The sequence below is a fragment of the Bombus vosnesenskii genome, unplaced genomic scaffold, assembly GCF_011952255.1.
Source record: "Bombus vosnesenskii isolate JDL3184/JDL3185 unplaced genomic scaffold, Bvos_JDL3184-5_v1.1 scf7180000016274, whole genome shotgun sequence".
In the NCBI taxonomy this organism is placed as follows: domain Eukaryota; kingdom Metazoa; phylum Arthropoda; class Insecta; order Hymenoptera; family Apidae; genus Bombus; species Bombus vosnesenskii.
This window is the reverse complement of record NW_022884343.1, coordinates 3,719,049-3,746,185: the sequence shown is the minus strand read 5'-3', so window position 1 is coordinate 3,746,185 and position 27,137 is coordinate 3,719,049. Positions and strand designations below refer to the sequence as shown.

At 36.9% G+C, this 27,137-nt stretch overlaps 1 protein-coding gene across 9 annotated transcripts in view; it reads right to left on the bottom strand.

Moving 5' to 3' along the window:
- LOC117242443 (cAMP-specific 3',5'-cyclic phosphodiesterase-like) overlaps nt 1-27,137 on the bottom strand; it is a 350,276-nt gene that overhangs the window by 121,177 nt on the left and 201,962 nt on the right. The window contains exon 1 of one of the 9 annotated variants that reach the window (XM_033509123.1): nt 14,242-14,375. The exons of the other annotated variants lie outside the window; for them this stretch is intronic. Coding sequence (XP_033365014.1) covers nt 14,242-14,327 — 86 coding nt within the window. The 5' untranslated portion in view covers nt 14,328-14,375. Of the gene's footprint in view, nt 1-14,241; nt 14,376-27,137 lie in introns of those variants that run through there. 9 annotated transcript variants of the gene reach the window in all.

Sequence of the window (27,137 nt, the reverse complement as noted above, 5' to 3'; positions counted from 1 at the left end):
GAATATATTTGTAGAAGAGAACAATGATATCGATTCTAACGAGTCTTAGCGTATGGTAATAAATTACCAGAGCGAAAGTAAACGTCAGTATTACGTCAGAGCACAAAGAATTTTTTGTTACAATCTCGTTTACGACCACTGGTCATCATCACGTTACGCAATGTATACTTGTTTCACTAATTGAACAGAAACTCAATATTCGATTCACATAACTATCTGAATACACATTTTCCTATCATATTGTCTATCTACCACTTTTTACATCTTATTCATTAGTTATTGAAGATTTTTTAATTATTAATTTATAATATCGTCTTGTTAATTAATTAGCGAAGATATTCGCAAGATCTGTCTCTTTTTCGCACGTTTTTAGCGGAAGAAAATTTTAATTCAAATAGAATTGCCGACTTAGTTTGATAAATTGGAAAAGTTGAAATAAGATAAAAACTTTCGAAGGTGTAAATTATTAAAAGAAGAATCCAACGTCAGAAAATCTATGTGGGCAAAGAACTCCAAATTTAGTTTAGGGAACCCATAGAGAAAGAAAGCGATGAAAGAATTTCGAAAATACTCACAGCTCTTAAAGAAGAAGGATTTCCACTTTAAGATGAGAATAAAAGGAAAACAATTAAAGGAAATTGAAAAGGAATTTCGAAAATATGCGCAGTCTAGGGGAAACAGTCTCAACTGCGTTTCCAAAATCTTCGAAAAACGACCAAAATCGATTTGGAAGGTTCAAAAGAGAATCTGAAAAATATCGCCAACATGTACAAACGATTAAACGAAACGGTACGTTGAGAGGGAAACCTGGTAAAAACGAAGATCAGTCGAGTCCTTATTTAAAAATTGTAAAGGACACGAAAATTTGGAAAAGTAAAATTTACAGTTAAGAGAATTGCAACTTGTGTGTCAATAGACAAAGGACAGCGCGCGACTGAACAATTGGAATGGGTAGAGAACGGAAATGGCGAGAACACGTTTCACGACCGCACCAACACGTGAATCGAGGCGAACTAAGCGCATACGACACGCGTTCATGATCACGCGACGCTAGGCGCCGCGACGCAACCTCCGGCGCAAGCACACGCGCCTCTTGTTGCACGCCTCGACGCCGGAAACCAAGCTTATCTTTCTGCTCTCGACTTTCTACGATTCCACCGACGACCGTTCTACTTTGCAGCGATCGATCGTTGCAACTTTTCAGTCTTTCTTTCGATCTCTTACTCGCTATCGTCGAAATTGTTAATTAAAAAGTACGATGACGTGCTTTGAATCGAAATTAGTTTCCTTATTGTTTGTGTGTGTGTGTAGTTTTGAGCGAATCAATTAATAACTGGACTATGGAGATTTATGCAAATTTATGTTATCATGAACACGCGGCTAAAGGAAGGTTTGTTTAATCTATTAAATATCGTTTAATTATTTCCCAAAGTATCGAATATTATTTGATTATTCTGTAACGTAACAAGTATTATACAATTATTTTCTAATCTATCGCATCTTCTAGCATTTAATCTAGCATCGCCATTCGCTATAATTTTTATTACTTTCTAGTTATTTTTCATATTTTTCAAGATTATATTGTCTCTTGAATTTTGATTAACCGATTAAGTAATATACCTGTTACGATAAGTTTAATTAAATGTTCCTCGGTATTTCTCAATTTCTAACAAGACTTTCTGTTTCTATATCCTCTTTCCTTTATTTTATCTCGATAATATTAATGGCAATTTTCGTGAAGATTTAACGATCATTTTCACTCATACTCGGATATCTCGAATTAATTTGATGTTACGTGGGTCGTTTGGTAAAATGGTCACGAGGGTTATTAACAAAATGCGTTAATATTATAACGAAGGGATATAAACATTTACGACGATATTAAACTGTCTCCGTTTATCCATTACGTTAATAATGAATAACAAGTAACGAAGCGAATAAAAACTTTATGTGCGTTATAATTATGTTCTGATAAAAACTGGAAATCAAATATTTATATAGAGATGGGAAATCGATAAATATAATTTGCGTTGGATTTATTATTAATTTCTTCTTCAATGAAAATTTAAGTCGAATTACGTATAATGGTAAAACAGAGTTTTTTGTAAATTAACAATGTTAATGTAATAATTTTCAAAGAGCCTTCAAAGAGTCAATCTTATACCCACGTGCTCTATACCGTGTACTTTGCTAATAACCCTTTAATTTAACGTCCATTTAATTTTTAAAAATGCTGTAACGAATCGAAGTATTCGAAGGATCGGAAATATTCGGTAAAAATGGAAAATTTGGACGTACTACGATTATAATTATCATATTTTTGTTACTTTTACAACATTTCTTACGACTATTCTTATTATTATCTGTTTGGTTAGTTTTACAGTTACAAAGTTCCACAAATATTAATCTTCACCTTTTTTTCTAATCTAAAGTGAAGATTAAATTCATCAACTAATTCTAAGACTTACTGTCTTCGCCATTATTTTTAATATTCTAGCAGACTAACCTCGTTCATAACCACAAAAATTCCTAGTAATGGCAAGTAGCCATTCCTCTCTTTCGAATCTGACAATAAGATGAAGGTTAGGTTCCAAATTTTCCACTCGATTGAGAAATTCGATGTTTCTGTTACCTCGATCAATCATTTCAATCGTAACTTCAAACATATTCATAAAGTCTCCTCGAAAAACAATTATTCGCCACAGTCATTCGTCACAACGCTACTGTCATCGTTCGAGATATTTTTATTTCACTGCACTCACTCCACTCGTAGGATCTTCTTTTCCACCTCAAATGAAACGATAATCTCGGACTATCTAAAACTTCCGCGAACATAATTCTCAAAAAAGTTGCCGGAACATGATATTCGTTTTATATTCGCGCGATAACTGTTGCACTCTGAATATGCACGAGGAAAACGCTAATCGCAAGCGAGATGAACTTTAGCAAGGAGATGCGTGTTCACGTTTGGATGATCGTAATTGTCGGTCGCTCGATTTCGAAACGAAAGTAGATCAATCTGCATTATGACTTACGAGTTACGAGGCACTGTCGACGCGAGCACGAGGACAAACTAAGAGGTGGCTCGAAGCGAAACTGTCGAGAATTTGTCAGCGAGAGTGAGAAGGAAAGAAATCGATTGTCTTGCGATATCTTCGCGCGCTTTAAATGCGAGGCACCAGGCTCGTATCTGCCGATCGAAGCGCCCTGGTCTTTCCAAACATTCGATTCTAATTTTCTAATATTACTTTTTTTCTTATATTTATTTATCTTTATATGTATGCTTATTGTTTTATTATTTTATAATGTTTTTGGTATAATTAATTTTTAAACTGTTATCGTAATTATTATCAAGTGTTAATAATTAACGATGTTTATCTACAATTAATAGAATTTTGTCTCAATAGGATTTTGATGAATTCCAGAATTGAAACAAAATACGATGTATATTTTTATACATATTAAATTGAAATTATCATAGTTAAACATCTTCCTACCATTAACGTCGTCGATTATCTATTCATGGTCACCTATCGATTTTTAAATATCTTTAGAACACGCCAATGATACAAATTTCTCCGTAAAATTGTATTTTTACGTTTCGTGTCACGATAGAATAAAAGAATCAAGAATTTTACAAATACTTCTGTTCCTATCCTTTCGATTATCCTCTGCACTATGTCACCAACAATACTCTCAATTTATTACTTTCCATTTCACCATTTGTATTTAATTTGCATTTTACTATTCCAATTTTTCAAAATTCTGTATAAAAATTTATATCAAAGAAGTCCGTTTTAACGATATCGTATGTCAAATAATCTTTCAATAAAATATTTAATAAAATTATTTTTTATATTTAATAAAAGCATTATTTAATATAAGCAATATTTAATAAAAGCAGGCCGTGAATTGGTGTCCAAAACAAGGAACATTTTTAATTACATTTTCGCGAGTAAAGAGCGCAGTTTTTCGTACGCGAATCAACGAGCCAAGGTAGTTGGTTCGCCGCGTGTTGCACAAAACCGATTCTTTTTTCGTAACCAGTCACACGATATCTCGTGTGTGTGCAAATCAGATTTGATCGTGGTCGACGATAGTTTGGCAAACATAGTTTGGCGTACGAGCGCTTGTTCAGTTCGTATTACTCGAGGAAAACGAATTCTACGTTTTCCTTCTCTTGCAGTCTGTTCGAATCAGAGACGTGAGAAACGTTGTATACCATCTGGACAAAAATTTGAAAAACTGAAAATGTCGATGTCTGAAGGATCGAGAAATTTAGAAAATTTTGGTGATTTGGGAATATAGAAATTCGAAAGTTTCCTTCTTTAAATCCGCAAGAGATTCACAATGAAAAATTTGTCCTCACCGTTACCGCTTGCTTACGTAAACTCGAAATGACCACGTGGAAGGAACTGCGCCGGTATTTAATGCAACCATAATATAGACTTACCTGGAACAAAGAATGAATCACATGATTAATACCTCGTTTCATGAATAAACATTAATGAGTCATAACAGCGCAATAGTGGCTATACGAATATTAGCAAAAATTCGAATCGAATTTCATATTTATCGACAATATCGATAAAACAGGGAAAGAAGATTTCCAAGATAAGGGTGATAACAGGGTAAAACAGAAAATTTAATATAGGTCAAACAGATCCATGTTAAGTAATTAACAAATTGTCTTATTACCTATTGCACTGTTAACTTTATATCACGTGTACAATATATTGCATGCAACAAGTAAACACATCGTCCGCTAGTGATCATACAAGTCAAAAAACATGAATCGAGAGTCTCAAATACCGATTAAATTCTATAATTGAAATAATAATTTCTGCTAATCTTTGAATATATCGAAATGATTGGAATGACTATTCTAGCGACCAAAGGGACCAAGTAATAATAAAAAGTCATGCAAGCAATGCAGCAAGCATCAAGCAATGCAATGTGTCACTTCGAGAAACGTTACAGGTCACGGATTGTGAGTATTTTCAAGAAAAGGTCCCTTTTTATGAAATATTCATGCGTGGATATAAATAAGCGGAGGGACGATTTATTCATACGAAACGTTACGTTCATTATACAAGCTATACATCACGAATTATCGTCGTGTTACTATTTTATTGCACGTCATCGTACACGCTTATCACTGGCGCCTTATTCTACATGTGTACGTATACACGTACGCTACCGTTCAAAAGATCAGTTAGACTTAAATACGTATGTCTGTACGATATATGTGAAGGAATATTACTAAAAAATAGATTTTCTTATTGGAAAAGATTATTAGGAGCATTCGTAGCTATTTTGGAAGTCGAAATTGATAAATTGATATTACGATCGTCCTCTACACTTGAAAGTAATATCATTTTAATTTGAAATAAATTTTAAATAGTGGAAACAATTGTAGCAATTAATTAAAATTATAATAGGAAATAAATTTAATTTTTGAATAATATAATAGTGTACATGTGTACATTGCCTACATGCATTAGACACGCGTTATATACGTAGAGCGTGTTGAAGCAGCGTTTGAATAATAATATTTTAATGAAAGGAAATTGTGTCACACGATCAACGTCACAACAGCTAACCGTGTCTTCCATTTTTCATTGTACTAGTAATTTGGAGCGTTCCGCGTGATACAGTGGATAAATTGGTGTCACTTAATGGGCAAATCAATAGTTGTTAACGATTGGCGAGATCGTTCCCTTCCTTAACGGTATTTCTCGTGGAATCTTTGGTGAGTGGGATAGGATAAATATGCGTTTAAAATGATTTTTGTTAAAAATAATCATTTTATTATAGAGCGGAATATTTCTCTATTGAAGAATGGATAAATATATTGCGAGGAAATTTAATGTTTATCGAAATTCATTATTGCAGAAATTCTCTATTATATAAGAATTTGCATGCAAAAGCAGCTTATTTCGTAGCTTAGTTCTTATCGACATTAATAAATAAAACATTTTCTTCTTTCTAAACCCGATTGTCTGCTTTCGTTAGGAGAAAAGAAGCTACTATGAACTCGACGTGCAATTTCTAAAGAGAACCGCGTGTTATCGAATGAAGAGTACAATGGTGCCCCATAGTGATGGGGAGGAAGCGAACGAGGCAGCGCGACCTATATTTCGTTTGCACGCGAAACGATAAATCAAAAGTTTCGCCTTCGAGATGATCACGTTTTTCTTTAACTCGCTTATAAATAAGGTGTCTGTACCAAGATAAGAAGGAAGAAACTTCTTTACTAGCAAAATACAAATAATAAAACTTCATAAATAGTTTGAGCAACTGTTACAAGAAATTTCGCTGTCCTAATGTCTTCCTGTAATAAGAATGCTTAATTGATTTGATTAATGAACGAAGATTTAGTAAGACGGTAAAACGAAGATGTCTTAAAATGGAATCAAATAAGTTACAAAGAAAATGTTCGTAAAAAGAACATCGCAAATGAAGTACTCCTTCGATAAAGAATGATTTTGAATATTACTATGAAGATAAAGTAGGAAACGGAGAAGTGTTGATAAAGAAGATTTCTATAGTGAGATGTACCGCTTGAGCATTTAAAAACCTTTCTTTGTAATAATTTGTAATAATTGAAGAAAAATAATATTAACAGAGAACTCTTTAAGTTAATAAATTTAATAGTAGATCAAGCAAAACAAACAGCTTCTGTCTGCCTGGGCTGAAAAAATTCCTAGATTAACGACTGTTGACCATCGTCAATATTGTTATACAAGACAAACAGTAGCATTATAGACGGTAATCCATATAGATCGAAGAAAACGGTGTTAACACAGAATAAAGACTTTATGACGATAGTCTAATAAAAATCCCTAAATCAACATTCAATAAACGATCTGCACATAACAAACAACATCAATATCAAAACAACCTTAATCCACTTTATTATCGAAGCAACACGTCAGCTTAGCAAACACAAGGTAATCTCGCGTCACCTACCAAAGCTCCCTACATTAACTCCCTACTAAACTTCTCGTTGACCAAATCGATTACGAAAGCGTGCTGGAAAAAAGATCTTTCGAAAATCCACTTTCAACTTCCAACTCCCTTAAGCAATTTTTCCACATCTACTCAGCAGATCCTAAGAATTACTTCAGCAGCCCGAACTACTGTTATCAGAAGCTAGTGGCAACCAAAGTTCAACCCATTCTAATACCTAAACCTCTTAACCAAATTTTCCACGTATATCCCGAGATTTCAGCTATCATCCCAGCCACAAACAACCACTGATGCCTATCTGGCTTTAACCTAGCAGAAATTCATGAAGCGTATTTACAGTATTTACGCTGCAACCAAAACCCACCTGGTTCTAATTCCTAAACCAACCTACTCGAGCTCCTCGAATCTACCAAAACAGCCCGAATAATCATCTTAACACCTCCTAATGGCTGGTCAGTTTTAACTCATTCGCATTAGCGTGCCGTGACACGTTCCACTTTTCTGGGCGTATATACGCCGGCCGGCCGCGCGTCACAGAACGAGCGAGATCGAGGCGAGCAAGGCTGACGACGATTGAAAAAAGAAAGGATGAAAGAAGGGAAAAAAGCGCGAGTCTCGGGGGTCGGGAGTTAAGTGGTCGAAACAGAGCCACGGAGGGGCGGCTGCAGAGATTCCCTGATACGCACCTGGCCACGCGCATTTCAGGGCATCGGTGACGTCAAGCCAGGGGGCTAGAGGTTGTTGATTACGTCACTGGCCCCAGCCAGCCTCCAACACCACGGCATCGATCAGTTCGACCAATGGTGGGGATAGAAGCTACGCTTGTGACAGTGGTGGGGGGTAGCGAGTCGAGGAAATATCAGTAATAGCCGGCTCCCGCGGTCTATTAATTAAATTTTTGATTAGTCGACGATATTTCAGCATTCTCCCCACTCCTCTACTCTTCTCTCCTTCTCTTTGCGTTTCATCGTCTCGCTTCCTCTCACGATCTCCCGAGAGATGTGACGCGGGTTGCAGTTGCCAGGCGAAACTAGATTTTTCGGTAACGGGCAATTATCTTGCCTTAAGTCAAACGATGGCGATGCGATATTGATATTCGGGAGTGTGAATTTTGTTGGAAAGAGTACGATTGTGTTTTAGGAAATTATTTTTAACCAGAGAGTCTGGCAAATGTGCGTTCAAAAGTTAATTCGTATCTTAGCACGATATTATGCAAGTATTTTTTAATTAATTTATACCTTCGTGCGGTATATTGGTAAAAAAATGAAATAAATATAATTCGTAATTTAGATCGATAATATAATATTGTTTATATCGCGGTACGATATATCTGCAAAATCTCCAAAATATTCGGAATGGAATTTTCTTTTCGAGGAAATCGCGGAGTCTCAGGAGATTTTTCAAACGTACAAATAACATCGAAACGCGCATTTTTTTCGCAAACGGAAATGTCGATCGAGAGTTTGCTCGCGAGTGGTTGAATCCAAGCAAACAAGAAAGGAGAGCGGAGGGGAGTAAAAATTGAACAGAACTGTTCGAATCGACTCGAGTGGACCAGGAGATGCGAGACTCTTCCGCCAACAACGTTCCTTTTATCGTCGACTTTTCTTCCTCCTATTTCGGTCTCCCATTACAGTTTTCGTTCGTAAAATTCGCGCGAGGCTCGGCTCAACTTTTGACAGGTCCCTCGCCGATACGATTGTTCGTCAGCCTTGTAAATCATCCCAAACTTTGTATTATTATTATTTTTGTATCGTAAAATTTCACATTCGCGAATTGTTGCTAACGATGCGACGTTCATACTTTCCGAACATAATGTTTTCCCATTGTCGTGAATTTTCGAAATCGCTAGAATTGTGTGAATTTTGAACACTTCAATATTCAGGCTTTTTCCATTAATTCAACTAACCGTGTTAATAAAGTTTAATAAGTTAGAAATTACAACGTAACAATGCTAGCAGTTTATTCTGTATCTTTCAAAGCGTTAGAAAATTCATTTTTCCAAGTAAATTTACGATTTTATAAATCATAAGTCAGCTCATTTTACGTCTTTTTAACCTTCCAGCGTCGCTGATTAAAAATAATTTTCTATATTTATAAAGAAGTTTGGAGAATCATCCGAGTGTCTGACTTATATCGACTTATTCTACTGTCGCTCCCCTTAGCCAGGGATACTTGATTTAATCAGGAACAATTCCACCGTTTCTATCGAATCAAACGAGACATTTCTATGTGTGGAATGGAATGGCGTTAAATTTTTGATGAGAGGAATCGCGTTTAATGTATACAGCATAAATTGAAATAGCATAAAAAAGTAGTTGAGTAATGCAAGTAATATTTTAGCACCCTTTAGCGTGTTTATGGCAATGACATTTAATGTTTCAAAGATCGTGTCGTTTATCATCTTGTTTGCCATATATCTGAGGAAACGATTGCGAATAAAATTGCAGTCGATAAAGTGCATATTCAACGCTGCTTTTCTCTTCGCGTGTTAGATGGACGAAAAAAAAAAACTCTGCTGAAATTACTCGGATCATTTTTCTTCATTTTCGTTGCCAACAAAAAACCAACAACGACACATTCACAAATGCAAAGGTGATTTTCCATTGAATATCGAGCCACGTATTACAAAAAGTGGACAAAATTTCTATTCGATAAGAATAAACTTCCCTCTTTTCTCTCTTTGCTGACTTGGAGTTTCCATTGAAATGGTTCGACTTCTTAAATATTGTTTATTTTCTAGTAAATTAGTTTCGGGGGCACGCTATGAAGCGGGTTGCGCGAAAGAAAAATCCAAGAACGTTCCCGGTGTTCATTAATCCCGTTGCTTAATTAATTTTCGCCGCAAGCATGTCAAGAGATAAACTCAACGCCCTACAAAAATTGCAAAAGAACGGCCAAGAAAAAGCTGTACGCCTTAAATCGCGCGTGACAATCGATCTTCTAACCGTTCACCCTATTCATCCTCGAAAACATCAATTTCCGGTCGTGTGAGTCGCTCCTCTTCAATTTACATTTCAAAACATCAATCTTGTTCAAGATATTCCTCATATTTTACTAAAATTATTTATCCTGGAAAAACATGGATTTTAAGGAAAATTTTCAAGATGTTTTTCTATGGCTTCAATTTGCTTTTTTATCGAGAAGATATTTCGTTTGATTTGCAGGAAGCTTTGGAAAGTTTAGAAATTTCTTTTTCTTTTTTCGATGAATTCGACGATTAAGAGAGTCGGTATTTTTTTGTAAATACTGAAATATTTTGTTAAGAATTATTTAGAGCGAAAATGTGAATTGCCAATAAGGAACATCGCCAAAATTTTCGTGTAATCGCTGCAAAAGGGAGATTTTGTCTCGAAATTTGAAAGAACGCGCTCTTTTCTTCCTCGGATTACACGTGAAAAGCCTAATTGTTAAGATTAGTATCCGGGACGCTTGAGAAATTGTATACTCGAAAAACGAGTGAATTAAAATAGTAGAAAATAAGAGAAGAATAACGAAAATTTCGTCGCGTTTTCGAAAATCACAGAAAGCTAAATAAATGACAGAATATCGCATTATGTATGCCGACGTTCGCCGTTAAATCGACCAATAAAACGACGAAGAATAATATCCAGACGACGGTGGAAAGCTGAGAAAGAAAGCAGTTTTCTAAAAATGACATCTTCGCTATTTTTCTTTCATCGAAAGTACGACGCACAGCTGACATTAAATTCAATTAACCAGCATTCCTTCAGTTTCCTTTTCAAGCTTCCAATTTCAGTAACTTTCTTCGAACAAGGATCTGAACGCGAGATCCACGATTTCTCATTTTCTTTCATAAACTGCAACAGTTACTCCCTCTCCCCCTCCCCCTCTCCTCAGTGCTGATGTTTCATTTTCACAACTTACAATCTCATTTCGCGCTTTCTTCTCGAGATTTACTTGGTCAGATTTTTTGGAACGCGAATGGTCGTTCTTTTTTCCTTTTAACCACACGAGCAGATCTCAAATGGTGAAATAACAATTTTCACAAGTTTGCTGCTGGTTAATTAGAATTTTCCGCGATCTCGTTTCGCACGATTGTTTGCAGCACTCGAATGGCGAGGTAGAAATTTTAATAACGAAAGTTTTAATGAAATATTTGTAAGTTTAGTAGAGGCCTAGTTTCCTTTTCATCCTAACTGAATCGTTCAAATCGAAGGCGGTTTTAAATGATTAAATTCAAATGTGTTTCTCGATCGACATAAATTATTAATTGTTTTATGAATGAAATATTTCGTGAAAGTCGATGGCAGAAAACGGAACGACAGGTTTCTAACGATCGTACAGAATTCAACATACCCTTTTCATTTTTGTAAAACATTTTCCACGAGAATTTATGACGATAAAAGTCCGGCACGATGTACTCCAATATTTTTGAAAATTATTTATAGCAACTTTGAAATTTTATTTCTAAAGAACCTGTATACTTGTGTCATTAACGATTTATTGCCAATTCACACGCAACGTGGATTGAACGAAGTGCATATTTGAGCAATAATTTAATCGACAATTTAAGGAACGAAAAATTATCCTGCAAAGTATATAATATAAATTTTTCTATATAAAATATGTATAATATAAGTATCCTATAAAATATTCCAAAAGGGAAGCAAATTAAAGAATAGTGATTTTTAAATGATTGCAGACAACATTAGACTAAAGAAAAATAGAAACTATTCGTCGTGAACAAAATACTAACGTTTAAAATATTTTATAAAAGTAGATCAACCAGTTGAAAATGAAAAGAAGATGGAATTATTTCTGTTATTTATCGCAGATCAGATATCAGAAGAACATTCTAATATCTAAATAAGAATGAAAGTGGGAATGCACGAGGGAAATAGTTGTCTGGCCGCGTACCGCCTCATTCTACTTCGCTTCTACTCGCTGGTTACAGAAAATGTCAAGGTCAACGAGAGAAATTAATAGTCTACGTACTTTTCATCTACGAGTTGAGAGCTACCACTGATTTATTTAGAATTTTTCTTTCGTTATTTTTTTCTTTTCTTTTTTTTTTTCAGTAGAACAAAGCGAATATCGAATTTAGAAAGGAAGTTGGCGAAATTTTCCGCGTTCGTAACACACATTTCGCGAATTCAAAGGAGAGACGATTGACTTTGCAACGTGAAAGCGCAAGCCAGCGAGTAATTTTTCTTGAAAGGAAGCAAATTTCGAGGAAAGAATCGGTACAACTATTCCACTTCCTTTTCCACACGATAGTTGGAAATTTTAGCTTAAAGAAGAAGCTCGATTTATTATATTTAACGCGAGAAAGAATTATTTCTCCTTATGGAACGAAGTGGCACATTTTTCTTCGAAGAACAGAGTATTCTTTTATTTCTAATAAGAAAAATTACGCACAGTATATATTATTTTATGTCAGATGATCAGACATATTATGCATCAGAGTATACAATATACTATTTTCATAAGAATAATATTTACATAAGGGGAGAACGTTTCACAAATTCACCAAACCGAGGAAATAAATTTGGAGACAGGCGAAAAATGGGCGAGAAGCTGGACGATATATTTCTCGGAGATCGGAAATTGAGAGAATCGAATAAACGACATTCGTTTGCGGAATATGGTGGTGGCCTAGAATTTGCGACGAAATTCCGAGAATTAAAGGATCATCGTGAAATAAGCAAACCCGATGAACGATTCTGCTCACGAATATCGTGGCATTTCTCTAACGAGGCGTCACGATCCCAGGAAATAGTATTCCAGAGAATTTCGAGCAGCCACAGAGCAAGACAGCGAAGACGATCCGCACTTACGATCGTCGATTCACGTTTAATCGTGAACGTGATGAATTTTTGCGCGCCTTTTCGGCAATAGATTTCAGCAAATAGGCAAAGTTCAAGAAAATTATAATTCCAAATTGATAATTCGATTCAGAGAGATTTTTCAGTGAAATTTTTCGAAACTTTGCAATGTTTTTATCGTTCGACAATTATATGCGATCTTTCCAGTTTCGTCGATTTTATAGGAATTTTATTCAAGATACGATTCACGTAACATCGCTGAAAAGAAAAAGGAGAAAAGATTGGAAGCCTAAGTCGATTCAAAGTTGAAAGAAAAACACGTGTTAACGTGTTTTGAGAAAGAGAAACAATTTGTCCACTGAATAACTTCATTTTTTTTTACTACTTTCAGACCATTTCCGATTGAGCTTTACTCGTTTATCACTTTCGTGCATCTCTTGTTGGAATTGTCGTGACATTCTCTACAAAAAAAAAAAGCAACAACCTGTCACGAACTGACTGTAATTCATAATTCAACTAGCTTCGGATTCTAACCGTGTGAAAATGTTCAACACGATAACTGTTAGCGATTAATCATCGCGGGAACAGGAAAAACGAAAATCAAAGCTTAGATAGATGCCTCGGATTCGTTTCGCTTTGAATATTTTTGAAACATTGGTTGCTCCACCAAGTTTCATGGACCATAGATTTCTATGAACCCATTTGTCTCGGCGAATATTCATAAAATACCTGAGCTTAACGAACAGACAAAAAGATTCCTCGAAATTCCCCTCCATTTATCACGACGCGTTATCATTGACTATGAAAGCTGCTTGACCTTCGTAAGGAAGCTTCAAATGCTCATCTACTTCAAAAGATAAATTCGAATCTCGAAGGGTCTTGAAAAATTGACGACAGTCCATTTCAAACAATAATTGATTCTGTCGTTTTAAAGACGAGGTACGGTGTTCTGGCCATCTTAAAAAACACACACACACACATACGAAGTTTCTGAATAATTAATCCGGCACTTTTATCTTTCCATTAAATAATTCATTCGAAATATTTATGTCGTATCACTTCGTTTCAATCGGCTTTAATCTATATCGATCTAATCGCTTAAAAAGTCAAATCCACCGTTGTATATTTTAGGAAATAAATTCCACTGCTTCTGTTTAATTTTACAGCCAAATCCTGATCCACCTGAAACACAATTATCAAGCCTCGAACTTGATCGTGCAAAGCATGTGTCGCAACACCTAAAACCCAAGTTCCATTCTCATCCGAGAAACGAATCCTAAAATCCCAATGCAAAATGCCTAAGAAGTTCCCAGCCAATCGATGTAACCTCAAATATGCCGATAAATCTCTGCAAAGGCTAACATTTCTTCGAACGATTATCCAAAATATCAAACATATTACTAATTTCACACTTGGACCGTCGACAGAAGCGTCAAACGCGTTCATAGACAGGAAAAGTCTAGGTCTGTCTCTCACTAACCTACTTGAGGGATGAACACGTGGCCCACAGGGGCAGCAACCGCTGCTGGAACGTTTCCTTCTACGTGCACACCAGTCCTGACCCATCCTCCGTAGCCAAGCTTTTTGGCTTCACCTCTTCCAGAAGTCTACGTCACGTTCTAACGAGCAAACATTTAACAATTTCTCAACGCGAATGTTCTTCCTCCTCTTCAACGCCCGGAGACCATGCATTCTCACAATTTGGCCAAAAGCACGCTCTCGAAGATGCTCTTAAATCGCTATTCTCCAGAATTTCTCAGTTCTCTTCTTGTCCGAGTCCGAGTGCTCGATCCTTTAACGATGTCTTCATCGACGAGACGTTCAAAGATTTTTCATTCGTTCGATGATCGATTCGAAGATTCGTTGTTCCGATTAATTGGAGGTTAATTGGTTTTAGGTCTAAATCTGATCTATGCTGACAAGTTTCTTGGTCCTGGCGAGTGTTTTTAGGAAATATTTGGTTACGACTAAGGTGGAACAGTGTACGAAGGTTATTTAAAAATTCGACAGAAGCGATGCGGATGATTTATCGTTGTCGTTATTCGTTTGGTCATGTTGGGTCCCAGTTGAACTAAGTGCAACGATAAAGTAAGTAACTCTGGTACGATAACATCTTGCGGAAGTTGTTCTTAGCAGAATTTCAGTTTTCTTAACTATCGTTAATATTCGTTACAATACGATTGAATTGCTTTTCTGTTTGTTGATAGAGTTAGCTACATTTCTAAGGAACCATCGTTTCTTTCAGATCAGTTTTCCTCGTTTCGTTGAACATTCTTGCAAAATTCTCTGATTAATTTTTAGAAACTTGCGATTTCTTTCTCCGTTAAAAAAGATCGATATTTCCTTATCTCTCGGTTTTAATCAAATTTCTCTACATTTATATTTCAAATTTTCGAATTTCTACCGGAACAGTTGCTATCTGTTATCCCATCAAAAGATCTGTCGAATATTAATTCAATTTTACCAACGTCCGAGTTTCTTCTCCAATATATCGTTCATTTATCCTCGATAATTTTCTATTCCACTAAAAGATTTCAGTTTCAGGTAATCGAGATTCCCTCGATTTCCCGCTATTTTTTCCTTCTCGAAACAATCTCTTAAATATATCATCGGTACGCCACTATTGTCCCGTTTTCGTCTCGCCCAAAATTACAGTACGAATTAAGTGGCTAATTAGCGTGGCCTCTTCGGCTTCAATTATCCCGATGTTAATTTTCTCGAGGTTTTCCAACACCGGGAAACGCGTCGACGGGTGAAACGAATGGATAAGAAGCAATGATAAAGGGAAACTGTATTTTCCAGCAACGTACACTCGACCTCACGAGCTTTCAGCAAGATTGTCGGATTACACGCGAGATCCTTCCAATTCACAGAGTCCTGCTGATCCTTTTCGTGCCGTGACCAAGATGGATCTCGAAAAGGTAGCCTGTCTGCGTCGATGTTCGGCTCGAACTCTCCCTTCAACGTAGCCTCTATGGGATTATTTGAGGATCTGCTGCCTCGATTAATTAGTACTAACGTCGTCAATTAGCATTAAGATGAAAAGTTGGTATTAGGGGAGATTACTATTTGAGGATTTGCTCGCAGCTTTCTTCAAATTGCCGGCAAATCTTCGTTGAGTTTATTGGTGATTTTGTCGACTATTGGAAAACCGGGATTTTTATGGGATTCTTCTTGAATTTCGACGAGTGGTTGCAGAGTCGATGTTCTTGTTAATAGTTGACGTTAATTGGTACTTGGCAATGATCGATCAATGGAATTTTGCTTTGCCGGACTTGCTCAAAACCTTTTTTAAAGCTTTCGAGCAGCTTCATCGACTACTATTTTTTTGATCTTGTCGATGATTGGAAAATTTAGATTCTTATGGAATTCGTCTTGAATTTTGACAAGTGACTACGGAGTTGACGTCTCTGTTGGTTTTTAATGTTGATAATTGCTATTTTCTTTATATCTTTCCTTAAATTTTCCTTATATCTTTAGAATTATATGCAGATATATTTTGTCAATATTAAGAAATATATTTTCTTCTCTAGTAATCGTTGCTCCTAATTATTATTCAACGAAGATTCGCTATAATAAAACTCGAGGCCTTCTTGAACCTTCTTAAAAAAATATTCTGCTGAAAATTACTCTCAAGTTTCACTTGAGATTCCAGTGTTAACTGCAGACTCGTTGCTTCAATTAATTCCTCACGCTAAATAATGTATTGCACATTGGTTTAATCCACTTACGTGAAATCGAAGATTCATGCAAACAAGTATCCCGCTGAAAATCCTTCTCAGATTTCTAATTCTCGAAATTAAATCTTGTATCGTTACTTCGATTAATTGGCACCGTTTGGAATTCGTTAAAAACTCGCTAATTGCTACGATTGTTAGCATTAAAGACCCATTGAAATAGGTGTTGCATTCAAATTTCAATCTCTCTAAATTAATTCTACGTTAGACACGTTGGACCCATTCAGGATTCATTAACTTAACATTAGAATCTAAATCACCAAGCCCCTCTAAATTAACCATCAAATTCAAATCTCAGCCCTCAAATGGCAATTTGCTATCTTAACGTTAATTCAGAGACTAAACTTGTCACTGCGATCTCTTCCTGTAAATTTCAATGTTTAATTTCTCACAACATGCTTTAATTTGGCATTAAGCTCTAAATGACAAAGCGTTTCGAAAAACTGTCTTCAAATTTCTCATCCTGGATGGTAATTCATTGTCTCAAATTCACCAGAAGTTCAAATTATTCTTGAAGATTTACCAAGATTTCAACTTTTTTTCCAATGTTCGTTAACTTAGAATTAGAATCTGAATCGCTACGAGGTTCTCCAAAATTCGGCAGAAAATTCAATTTCTTATTGTTCATTCATCATAGATTTGATTTATCGATTTCATGATTTATTGGAATCTCTGCTTTCAAACTTATCCGCGAAAACTTTCATTTCCAGCATCTTAACGGATTCACCGTCGAGATTTTCCTAGTTTACCATAAGCCTGAAATTGACCATTCCACGCCATAAATCCAGCAGAAATTCAGTTTATCAGCAGGATCTGTACCGTCATCTTCAATATTCAATCCTCCATAACCAAACACTGTTTCACTTCCTTATCAGTCTGCCAAGGATCGATCTCAATTTTCAATCCCCCATAACCAAACACCAATCGGCTATTTCAAATTCAAAGTCACCCACCCTAACATCAACCCATCGGAGTCTTATCTTCACCCCATCCGAATATATTTCACTTCCACCCTCGGCACTCGATTCCCTTCGAAAGTTCGCCTCTTCTCAACTCACCGCTATGAAAAACCACCGTTAGAAACTAAACCCGCCCCCCTCCCTTACAACACGCTTCCACCCTTGTCCCATCTTCATTTCTTCGCCTTCGAATGAAAACCGAAATGCAAATGGCAACGCGGACGAAACCTAACTATTTTAAATAACAATTTGCAGACGCGATTCATCGTTAGAATTTCCTCCTTCGATTCCGATCATCCCCTTTTCGATTTGTCACCAAGCTGAAGTGGACAGTTGGTTGTAGATTAATTTATCATTCGAGCCTTTTGCTTCGCACTTGTTCGTCGATTTCAATCTTCAATTATCCATGAGGTTTATTGACTTTGCATTGAAATTTGCATTGAAGTCATCATCGAGTCGTTTTAAACTCATCACAAAACGCAAATTGTCCATTGAAAATAACGGTTGCTTGTTTCAAATCCATCAGAGATTCCAATTATCCGCGAAGAATCTCTTGAAACTTATTCATCAACTCTCGAGTTGTGAGATTCGTGTCACCATGAAATTCGAACTGGCGATTCCTCGTCTCAGGTCCACCACAGACTCCATTCGTCGTTGGATTGTTTGTCGATCTGCATCTGCAGTTTCTCATAAGATTCGTTGACCCAGCGCCACGATCATCGCCACGATCATCGCCACGACCCAGCAAACTCGCCACCAAATTCAAACGGTCAATTGTTCGCTTGAAATTCACCATATATCCGATCTATCAGCAAAGTCTCTTCCATCGAACTCGTGCACGAACGTCCACCTTCGATTTCCAATTTCAAATCCCTGGAAATCCACATCTACACTGTCACTGTCATAGGAGAGTCAGCACGTGGACACTTTTCATCCCTTCCAGCCCTGGAACGCGTCGAAAAAAAGCGACTCACGTGACGCACTGTGGTCCAGACACCCCTAAACACCAGCCACACTACCAACCACGGACGAACAGACGACTGTCAAACACGGTCAGGGGCGAGGAATTCGCGATCGTTCGACACGGAGGGTGAAAGATCGTCAGTGGAGACTGGCCAAACTTCAGTGAACAGGATGGAGAGGGCGGAAGCGACACGCAAGGATGGAGAGACGCGGCTACCAGCAACGTGCCCGCGAAAATGTAAACTTCCAAGGGGATGATGTGCTGGCGAGGGGAGAGGGTGGAGATTCGCGTTGAACAGAGCGAGAGAGAAAAAGGCGATGGCAGCGCCTCCAAGCCGCCGAAAACGACCACGCCGTTATTAGGGAAGGGGTGGGATCGTTGAGACGCCCGGGAGGAGAGCTGCACGTTCTCTGCCTCCTGGCGAGGCCGAGCCTCGGGTCGCGAGGTCTTTCGGATCTCGAGTTTGCTTCCGCGTTGCCTTCAAGGTTGCCTCGTAAGGATTGGGGAAAGTTTCGCTGACATTCGGACGCATATACGAGACTTTGGTAGGAAATTCGAGTCTTTTGAACGGAAGACTGATATTTATGGACCAAGGGTAGATCTCCGGGTCTGCTGGATCTAAAACCTGCGGTTTCTCGATCTTGTCTTCGCGTTCCCTTGGTTACTTCGTAAGTGGTGAGAATAAAAAAGAGTGGGGAAGCTGGAGGTTTCGTTGGGATTTACGCGCACACGAGGCTTCCGCTGGTCTATCGAAGTCTATCGAAAGGAAGGTTGGCTTTTGTGAATTGAGAATAGAGTTTTATCGATTTGTTGCAATTTCCAGCACAGCTGTAACTTGTGGGAGGAAAAGCCTCAGGTCGGACAGCCTGCCGGTTCTCGACTTTGCTTCCGCTTCACCTTGAAGGCTGCTTCGTAAGGGATGAGACTAAAAACGGTGTTTGCAAGGGGAGATTAAAGGGGAAGCTGGAGGTTCCCTTGAAATTTGGATGCACGTAGAAGCTTTTGCGGTAGATTGAAATCTATCGAAAGGAGGGTTGATTTTTGTGGCTTGGGCATCGATTTTCAGCGATTCGTTGCAGCTGCCTTCTGGGAGGAAAAGGTTTCGGAAGGCTTTCTGTTTCTTCATTTTCCCTCCGTGTTTCGTTGCTTGCTTCGTAAAGGGTGAGAGTAAAAAAGAGTGGTTTGGCGGGATTACGAGGAGATCGAAGAAAGAAAGTGGAGGTTTTCTTGAAATTTTCATGCAAGTACGATCTCTGTAGTAGAGTTTCGTATTTTCTCGAATATGGAAGTGCTGGATTTTTGGAAACCGAAAAGTTTATTGAAACGAAGGGTGTTTTTTTTTTTTTTTACTAATTAGAAATAAATTTTGGAATCTTTGGTAAATTTAGACTGCAAACTCTTTAGAGAAAATTGAAAAATAGGGTGGTTTTTCTGAATCCAACGTATGGAGGCTAAAATTTGGGATGCAGTGGTTTTGTTGGAAATCCAAGTCCGTGGAGTCTAATTATTTTTGTCAAAGGTCTTAATAAAAATGAATAAAAATCCTTCGATAAGAATGAAAAGACGACAACATGAAACACTCACTCGCTTACGATGCAAGTGAGTTACTAGTGCAACATGGTTAACGCCGAGAATTGCAGAAACGCGCGTAAATGAAAGTTAGGCGCATACAATGTTCGAAAGGGGAAGTTTCAACGAGCTTGCTCGTTTCACGAGAACTTCCACGTGTTTTGTTCCTATTTCGTTTGACTTGCTTAAAGTTACGTTTAGCAAAATTCTATTGGGTTCACAGCTCGGCTCTTTGTCGTATAGTACGTTCCTATTGATTATTATTCGTTATTTGTTATACGTGTTCTTGGAACTTCCAATTTATACAACAAATTTCTTTGTCTTCTCTTCAACGCTTATGCAACATCATTATATAGTATAATAGGATAAAAAATTAGCTTCACTTTACCGAATAAGCTTCTTTAAAATTTGTTTCGCGTAATTTTCTAGAATATTGATTTTACTCGATAATACGCAAATACTTTAACAATCAGGTAGGTAATGAATAATTTTAATGAAAATAATAATCGGTCGTAAATTGCGAGCTGACGTACAAATTGCCAAAACTTAGGTTCCATTGAACAAAATAGATTGAACATTTTCTAGCGTACTCTGAGGAACCACGTGTTCAGTGACACACCCACGGTGTTCAAAATCAATGGAAAGATGGGAGAATGCGGCGGCAGTACCGTGACCGTCCGAGCGGATGCTGTGGTCCTTCGACTAACGAAATAATAGAAGAACTTTGCAATGAAAATTCTGTTCCACCTGTTCTCCATATCGAACGATAAATTTTCCAAAAATTAAATACCTAAAAAGTCTAAAGAATTGAAATAAGACAATTCTCAAATATTCGATCGCTTAAATAGCTAAACGTCCAAGTAATCGATATCCAAATACTCGAACCCTCGAGTAATCGAATATTTAAAGAATTCCGTGGCTACCAAATCGAATATTAAACGATCAAATAGCAAACGGAGAACATAACCAGAACAGATAACCATATATTCGTATAACCAACCGCTAAACGCTAAATTAATTAATTATTCAAACAACAAAGTCCAACTATTCAACGTTCAAATTCCTAACAAAATTATCCCAATTAACGTTCAACTCGGTAATAACCTCTAAACTAAACTCCTTCCGTAAACGCGCTCCATCTATCGATTACCGGGAAAACTATCTAATCTTCTCTGCACGGTTCCTAAAACCCACAAGACGATAAATCTTCCCTCGTGTTCTCTATCATTAAACGTGTTTTAATTCAGACACGCGAGAAACGACGTTACGTTGGGAAGAACAGAAAAATCACTAGATCTGCTGCACGTGATAGGTGGGAAACCATGACCCGCGTAACGAACACGGTGTCATGGTTATAAACACCGTGGACAGAAAACGAGGCGAAGGTGGTAGGTTACCTACGTCAACGATTTCAGTTGCAATATTGACTCTACGCACGCCACCTATTAGTATCACGGAAGAAATCATGCTGACCGTGTTACGCGGGAAAAGCTAAAGGTTAACAATACTCTGACGCCATCTGATGTATCCAACCGCCATTAAGACCATTTTTTCTTCCAACATTCCGCCTCCATTGCGCTAATTTCTCGAGTTATGCAGAGAAAACGACACGTAACGAGCAATTGGTATTTTATGACGTAAAATATGGAATATGAGTTGATGTAAGTGCATCGCTTAGGAATTTAGAGACCAAGTGACTTCTCAAGATATTTTAGGTAAATTATAGGCTCCTGCCAACGATTTCCAATAGACGTTTCGTGAATTATTACGTTACAGGTTCTGGCCACTCGTCGTCCTCTTTTCCACCATCACAGAGTTATGAATTTATTCGATAAATTATTGTCGTTATAATTAACTTTATGATTAATTTTACAGACGGATTCCACAAATCCATATCCATTTCTCATTCCTAAAGATGTCATGAATCTTCTATGTTTTATTAAAATATTCCTTCTCGTAATTCTGCGAATTTAATATCCCCGAAATTCGACAGATTTTTCCATGGGTTAAATTCCTTAGGCAAATTTATTTACAGTTAAATCTATCGTAGTATAATTTATAATTAAAAAGGAAGCCTTATATACCTAATCTGAATTTTGATACACCGTAGAAAAATTCAAGGAAGGTATTCAACAATCTGATCAAGTTTGACTTAAATGCGTTTACGTTTCTAAGAATAAAATTCCCTAGGAACGTCACGGAATGCACACAAACGTAAATCAAGCGTGTATCGTGGGAAACCATAGGACGAGTAGAAAGCTATCGAGTCGACAATTTAACTCGAGTTACTTCCATTACGTTAAATCTCGCCCTGGGGACCTGATCGAATCTATATTTTTCAGCTCTCGCCGTCTTCGAGGCGAGGGCAGATACTCGAACCGAGCTTTTAACCTCGAGAAAAACATCTTGGACACTCGTGAAAGCGGCCGTGATGTCCCTGAAACTTCACCTGGAGTGGGAGAGCCATTTCGAGCTGCACTATGTAATACGACAAGCTCGAGCAATCGTGTAATGGGATCTGGTGAAGATGAACTCCGGAATTGGTCCAAGAAAATCGATACCATTTTCCCTTCTAGTTATGAAAACCGATAGCGGAGATCGAATTTCGTGTATTACGAAATCTTATACGTCGATTAATAATAATTTATTGGTATCTTACAACTTGTCGAGTGATTCGAATTATCAAGAAAATTGTTCGTCTTTCTATCGTGTAGGCAGATTTTAGGAAATTTTGTTTTCATACGACCGATTCCAGAGAAGATTTATCGACAATTTGGAAAAAATCGTTTGAATTCCAAAGATTAAAGAAGTTCTAGGGAATTTTATTTTCCTAATACGACGAATTAAGGAGGAGCTTTGATTTCGTGAAATTTGTTAGAATATGGAATAGAAAGAATGGAACGTTTGAACAAATATTTTCTTAGAAATGTAGGAAATTTTAATTCTAACTAAATCATACGTAATTTCAGAAAATCTTGCATTCATAGAAAAGTAACGATGTTATCTTCATTTAAATTTTCGTGATAAAATATTGAAACAATTAAAGATTACAAAATTTTCTAAAAGAATAAATAATTGTAAGGAGCAATATCAACTACTTTTATTAAACTATGAATCTGAGACACAACCATCGTAATATATACTCTATCTTGTGTATCTTCAGTTTACGACTACACAGTAACGAAGATATATACGTCCACTGAAACGAGGAAACTTTGTAACTAGTAGTAAACCTAAATGGAACTACTTTACCACTAAAAGAGCAAGGGAGATTCATCCAGATCTACTTATCGATTTCCTGTTGGATTTTCGGTGCTGCCACTACATTCTCCAGCGAGAAACTCCGATCTAGTGAAATTTTACGTCGGTAAATCAGATTCTTGTATTCTGTGTTATCTACACAAGATAGCATATTATCTAAAGAGTACTTGGATTTGTTAGTGCGAATATTCTTCGACGCTGGCGCCACGAGAAAGTTACTAGACGTGTTATGAACTGGTCTCATAAATGTTTTAATCAATTTTTAAAGAAATTTATAAGTTTTTAGGCTTTTATAAGTACATATGTTTAAATGAAATCTTTTAGAAGAATAAAACAATTCCTAAAAATGCTGCCAATTTCAGACTCAAAATTCCAAGGAACGGAAATAAAATATACATAGAATAAATCAAAGATGTAGATGTTATTTAATAATAAATCTCAAGTTTCTATACTTTCACCTTTGAAAGATTCTGCTAATTTCCAAATCAAAGCTCGCGGAACCAAAAAGAAGAAGAATATTCTATTTATATTTCTAGAATTGCTTCCTGATATAACCATCCATACTTGACAAACAACGCGATCTAATTGAGTTACCGGCGGAACAACCGGTTATATCTTGTACTATGATGTACACGTGTTGGTTCGAAACATGTTTGCGCGACGAATTACCATCGTCGTGCAACTGAAACGGAAACAAGAGGAGGATTTGCTCGCCCGAATAGAAACTGTGTATTTGGGCGTAAAAGATTGAGGGGACTGATGGTCGAATTTCACTGAAGGCACCACGCGCATGCTTCAGCTGACTACATAAATGCTTATAATGCCACTTTCAAAAAATTAACAAATATGTAGAGTTCAGATTTCTAATAAAATTTCCAAAGTTTTCTATAGTGTACAAAATTGAATAAGTGAAAAATTGTGATAGAGAAATGTCATGTGGAGAATGAAATGTTGACTGACACGCATTCGTGATCACTGTTTCTGCTACTGTACACTCTGGAAACCTCAAATCAAGCAGAAACTGTTGAAACACGACGTATATATGCCCGACACATTGAAGCAGAAATGTGCGATCAACACTGTGCCCGACGTCACAAACAATTACCATCCGAGCCGATTAACCAAACATAGTAATTCAAGTAGCCGGATGAATATCCATTTGTAAAATACGTTTTGCAATGTGCTCAAATTTTCAAGCTTTGAAATTTTCAAAACGTAAAATTTCATTTTAATTATCGAAACTTCCGCATTTTTAAGGTTCTGAAATTTGTAATTCCTAAATTTTCAGGCGTACATACAAATTATCAAATTTCTGATTTTCCGGGGATACGAATTTTCTCGTTTTTCTCAGTTGAAACAAATTTTCTTAAAAAAAATTTCCATTCCCTCTTTACATACACACAGAACTTCTCTTCTATGTTTTATCCTCGAAGTATGACAGGAAATCGATGATCGTTTTCTTCAAATTAGAATCGCAATGTCGAAAAGCTGTCAGCGTGACACGAGATGACACGTGACACATCGAAAACAATTATCGTTCGTGCACACTTCGAATCGATCGCGCCTTACAGACGTCTGCAAGCTGAACACCACATCCTCCTCTTTTCATTTCCGTGAACCTATCTCAAACGTAAGTGTAATCAACTTTGCACGCTCGAAACAACATCGAATTGTTTCTCAAAATATTGGGTTGGCAGCCAAGTGATTTTGTCGATACCACCCAATGACAAAATCCGCAATTACTTAATTGTCAACTCAATATAAGCAACTGTGAATCAGTTGTTTACTAAGCGAAGCAAAGTGTTTTCAAAAGAGTCGCGTGCAAATATAGAAACTGGAAAGTGTAGCTTTTCTCATGTATTAATTAGATTCCAAATGAAATTAATATTTATACAAGATCACGTGTTCACAGGCATTGATGCAGAATTTCAATAAATAAAAGCGTGCTTTTCACAAACAGAAACATTTTAATATTTCAAAGTATGTTTTGTTTGTAAATGCGACAAGTAGATTCATTTTGCTCTTGATGCCTCATTTGCTTTTGCATTTGTCGACATTCTTCTACATTTTTCCATATTTACAGTTGTCGTAAATGCATAAATATGCAATTTAGTCATAAGCATAAGTGGGTCGTTCAAGAGGTAGGTAAAGCAACCCCCTTCGACAGAATTATAATACAGAATTTAATGACATTTAGGGATGAATTTAATGATAGAACAACTCAATATGTTCAGACATATTTCTATAAAAATCTATAATGTTATCGAACGTTACTTCCTTTGCGATTCTATGATCCTGCTGCAGAAACATGCAGAAGATTCCAATGACAGTAATATGAATCGATATTGGTCAGGCATTCGATCGGTTTTGCCATAGTAACACTACAATTTAGAAAATTCATATCAAATTCCTGTTGCGTGAATTTCGAGTCCTCTAATGATAATTTTAAAAAGTCCCGAATACTTTGGAAAATCGAAGAATATTCAGGTTTGGAACTTCGAAGCTTCGAATGGTAAAAAGTCAAAAATTAAAGTTTGCGAGCTTCGAATAGCTCGAGGTACTTGAAAAAGACTCGAAAATTTACTAAAATTTCAAACTAAAATTCGAAAGCTAGGAATAACGTAAATAATTGATGTTGGAACTATGGCTGGCTTCACTCGAAATTGAAGTTGCATTGGGGCAGGATAATTAACGATCGCCTGTTGACCCGCTATAACGCGATTACCGTTGGAAATTAATTCCATGGGTATCTGTGCGACGAAAGCTCGTTCCAGAAACAAACAGAACGCCACGGCAATCGATTGGTCGCGAATTCGATACACAGATACCTCTAACGGAATCCCCATCGCACCTTTCTGATAGCTGTCCATCCCCAATCCTACTGCAGAATGATATATTATTCTCTGTTAAATTCAGGTCGAACATTCGCCCATAGATGTACCAGTAACACATGAGAATTCGAAACGTGAACCATGAAAGGTCATCAAGTTTCAAATTCCTATTCTCTAACTTCAAAATTATCGGATTTCTGAAATTTTTCATTTTCGAATGTTTAAGAAATCACAATTGCCTATTTCGGTCATTAAAAATCTTCAAATTCATCCTAACGTTCTCAATACACTCTATATTCATACAAAGTCTAATCAACAGGATTTTTATTTTATTACACGGATATTTCTATGAATATAGCTAAAGAAATGGAATTTACATAAAAATTTGTTTCGTTTATCAAACGTTACAATAAATACCCTACTTTGAATACTTTATATATTTTTAATGAACATTAATGAACTTTAATTATTCCCTAATTGAAGCGCTCCTAATATACGTTCAGGTAGCACGTTAATCAATTTTGACTTGAAAAAAGATCTAGATGGGGGCAAGTATGACTTGGACAATTACATTCAGCGAGTAGCCTGAAGCTTGCCCTTGGGAACGTGCTTTGTTTCATGTCGATATCTCAATTCGTTTCCGAGATACTGGCCTTTAAATTCCTACGACGTTTAGTATGGCGTGACTATGTCGGCGCAACGCAGATTTTCCCGGAAACGCGTAAGTTGCTACTAGCAATAAACCCGCTGACTCAACGACTGTCACTGACCAGCGCACGCCTGACTATAACGGAACGGGTCGGTGCGTGAGTGCGAACGAAAGGTCCAAGTGTGTTGGAGCGAGACGCATACAGTTAGTATGAAAAATTAGACTTGTCTTTAAACGACGATATCTGAAGAACGGAGCGTCGTATCGACATGATTCAAAAAGCATTTTGAAGGCAAGATTTTCACACTTTCGATAGTGTCAAAAAAGTTTTCGTTGACTTTTACGTATCTGTAATATGAGACGGAAAAGAATGTGAGATTTTAATGAGTCTGAGGAATCGGATTGA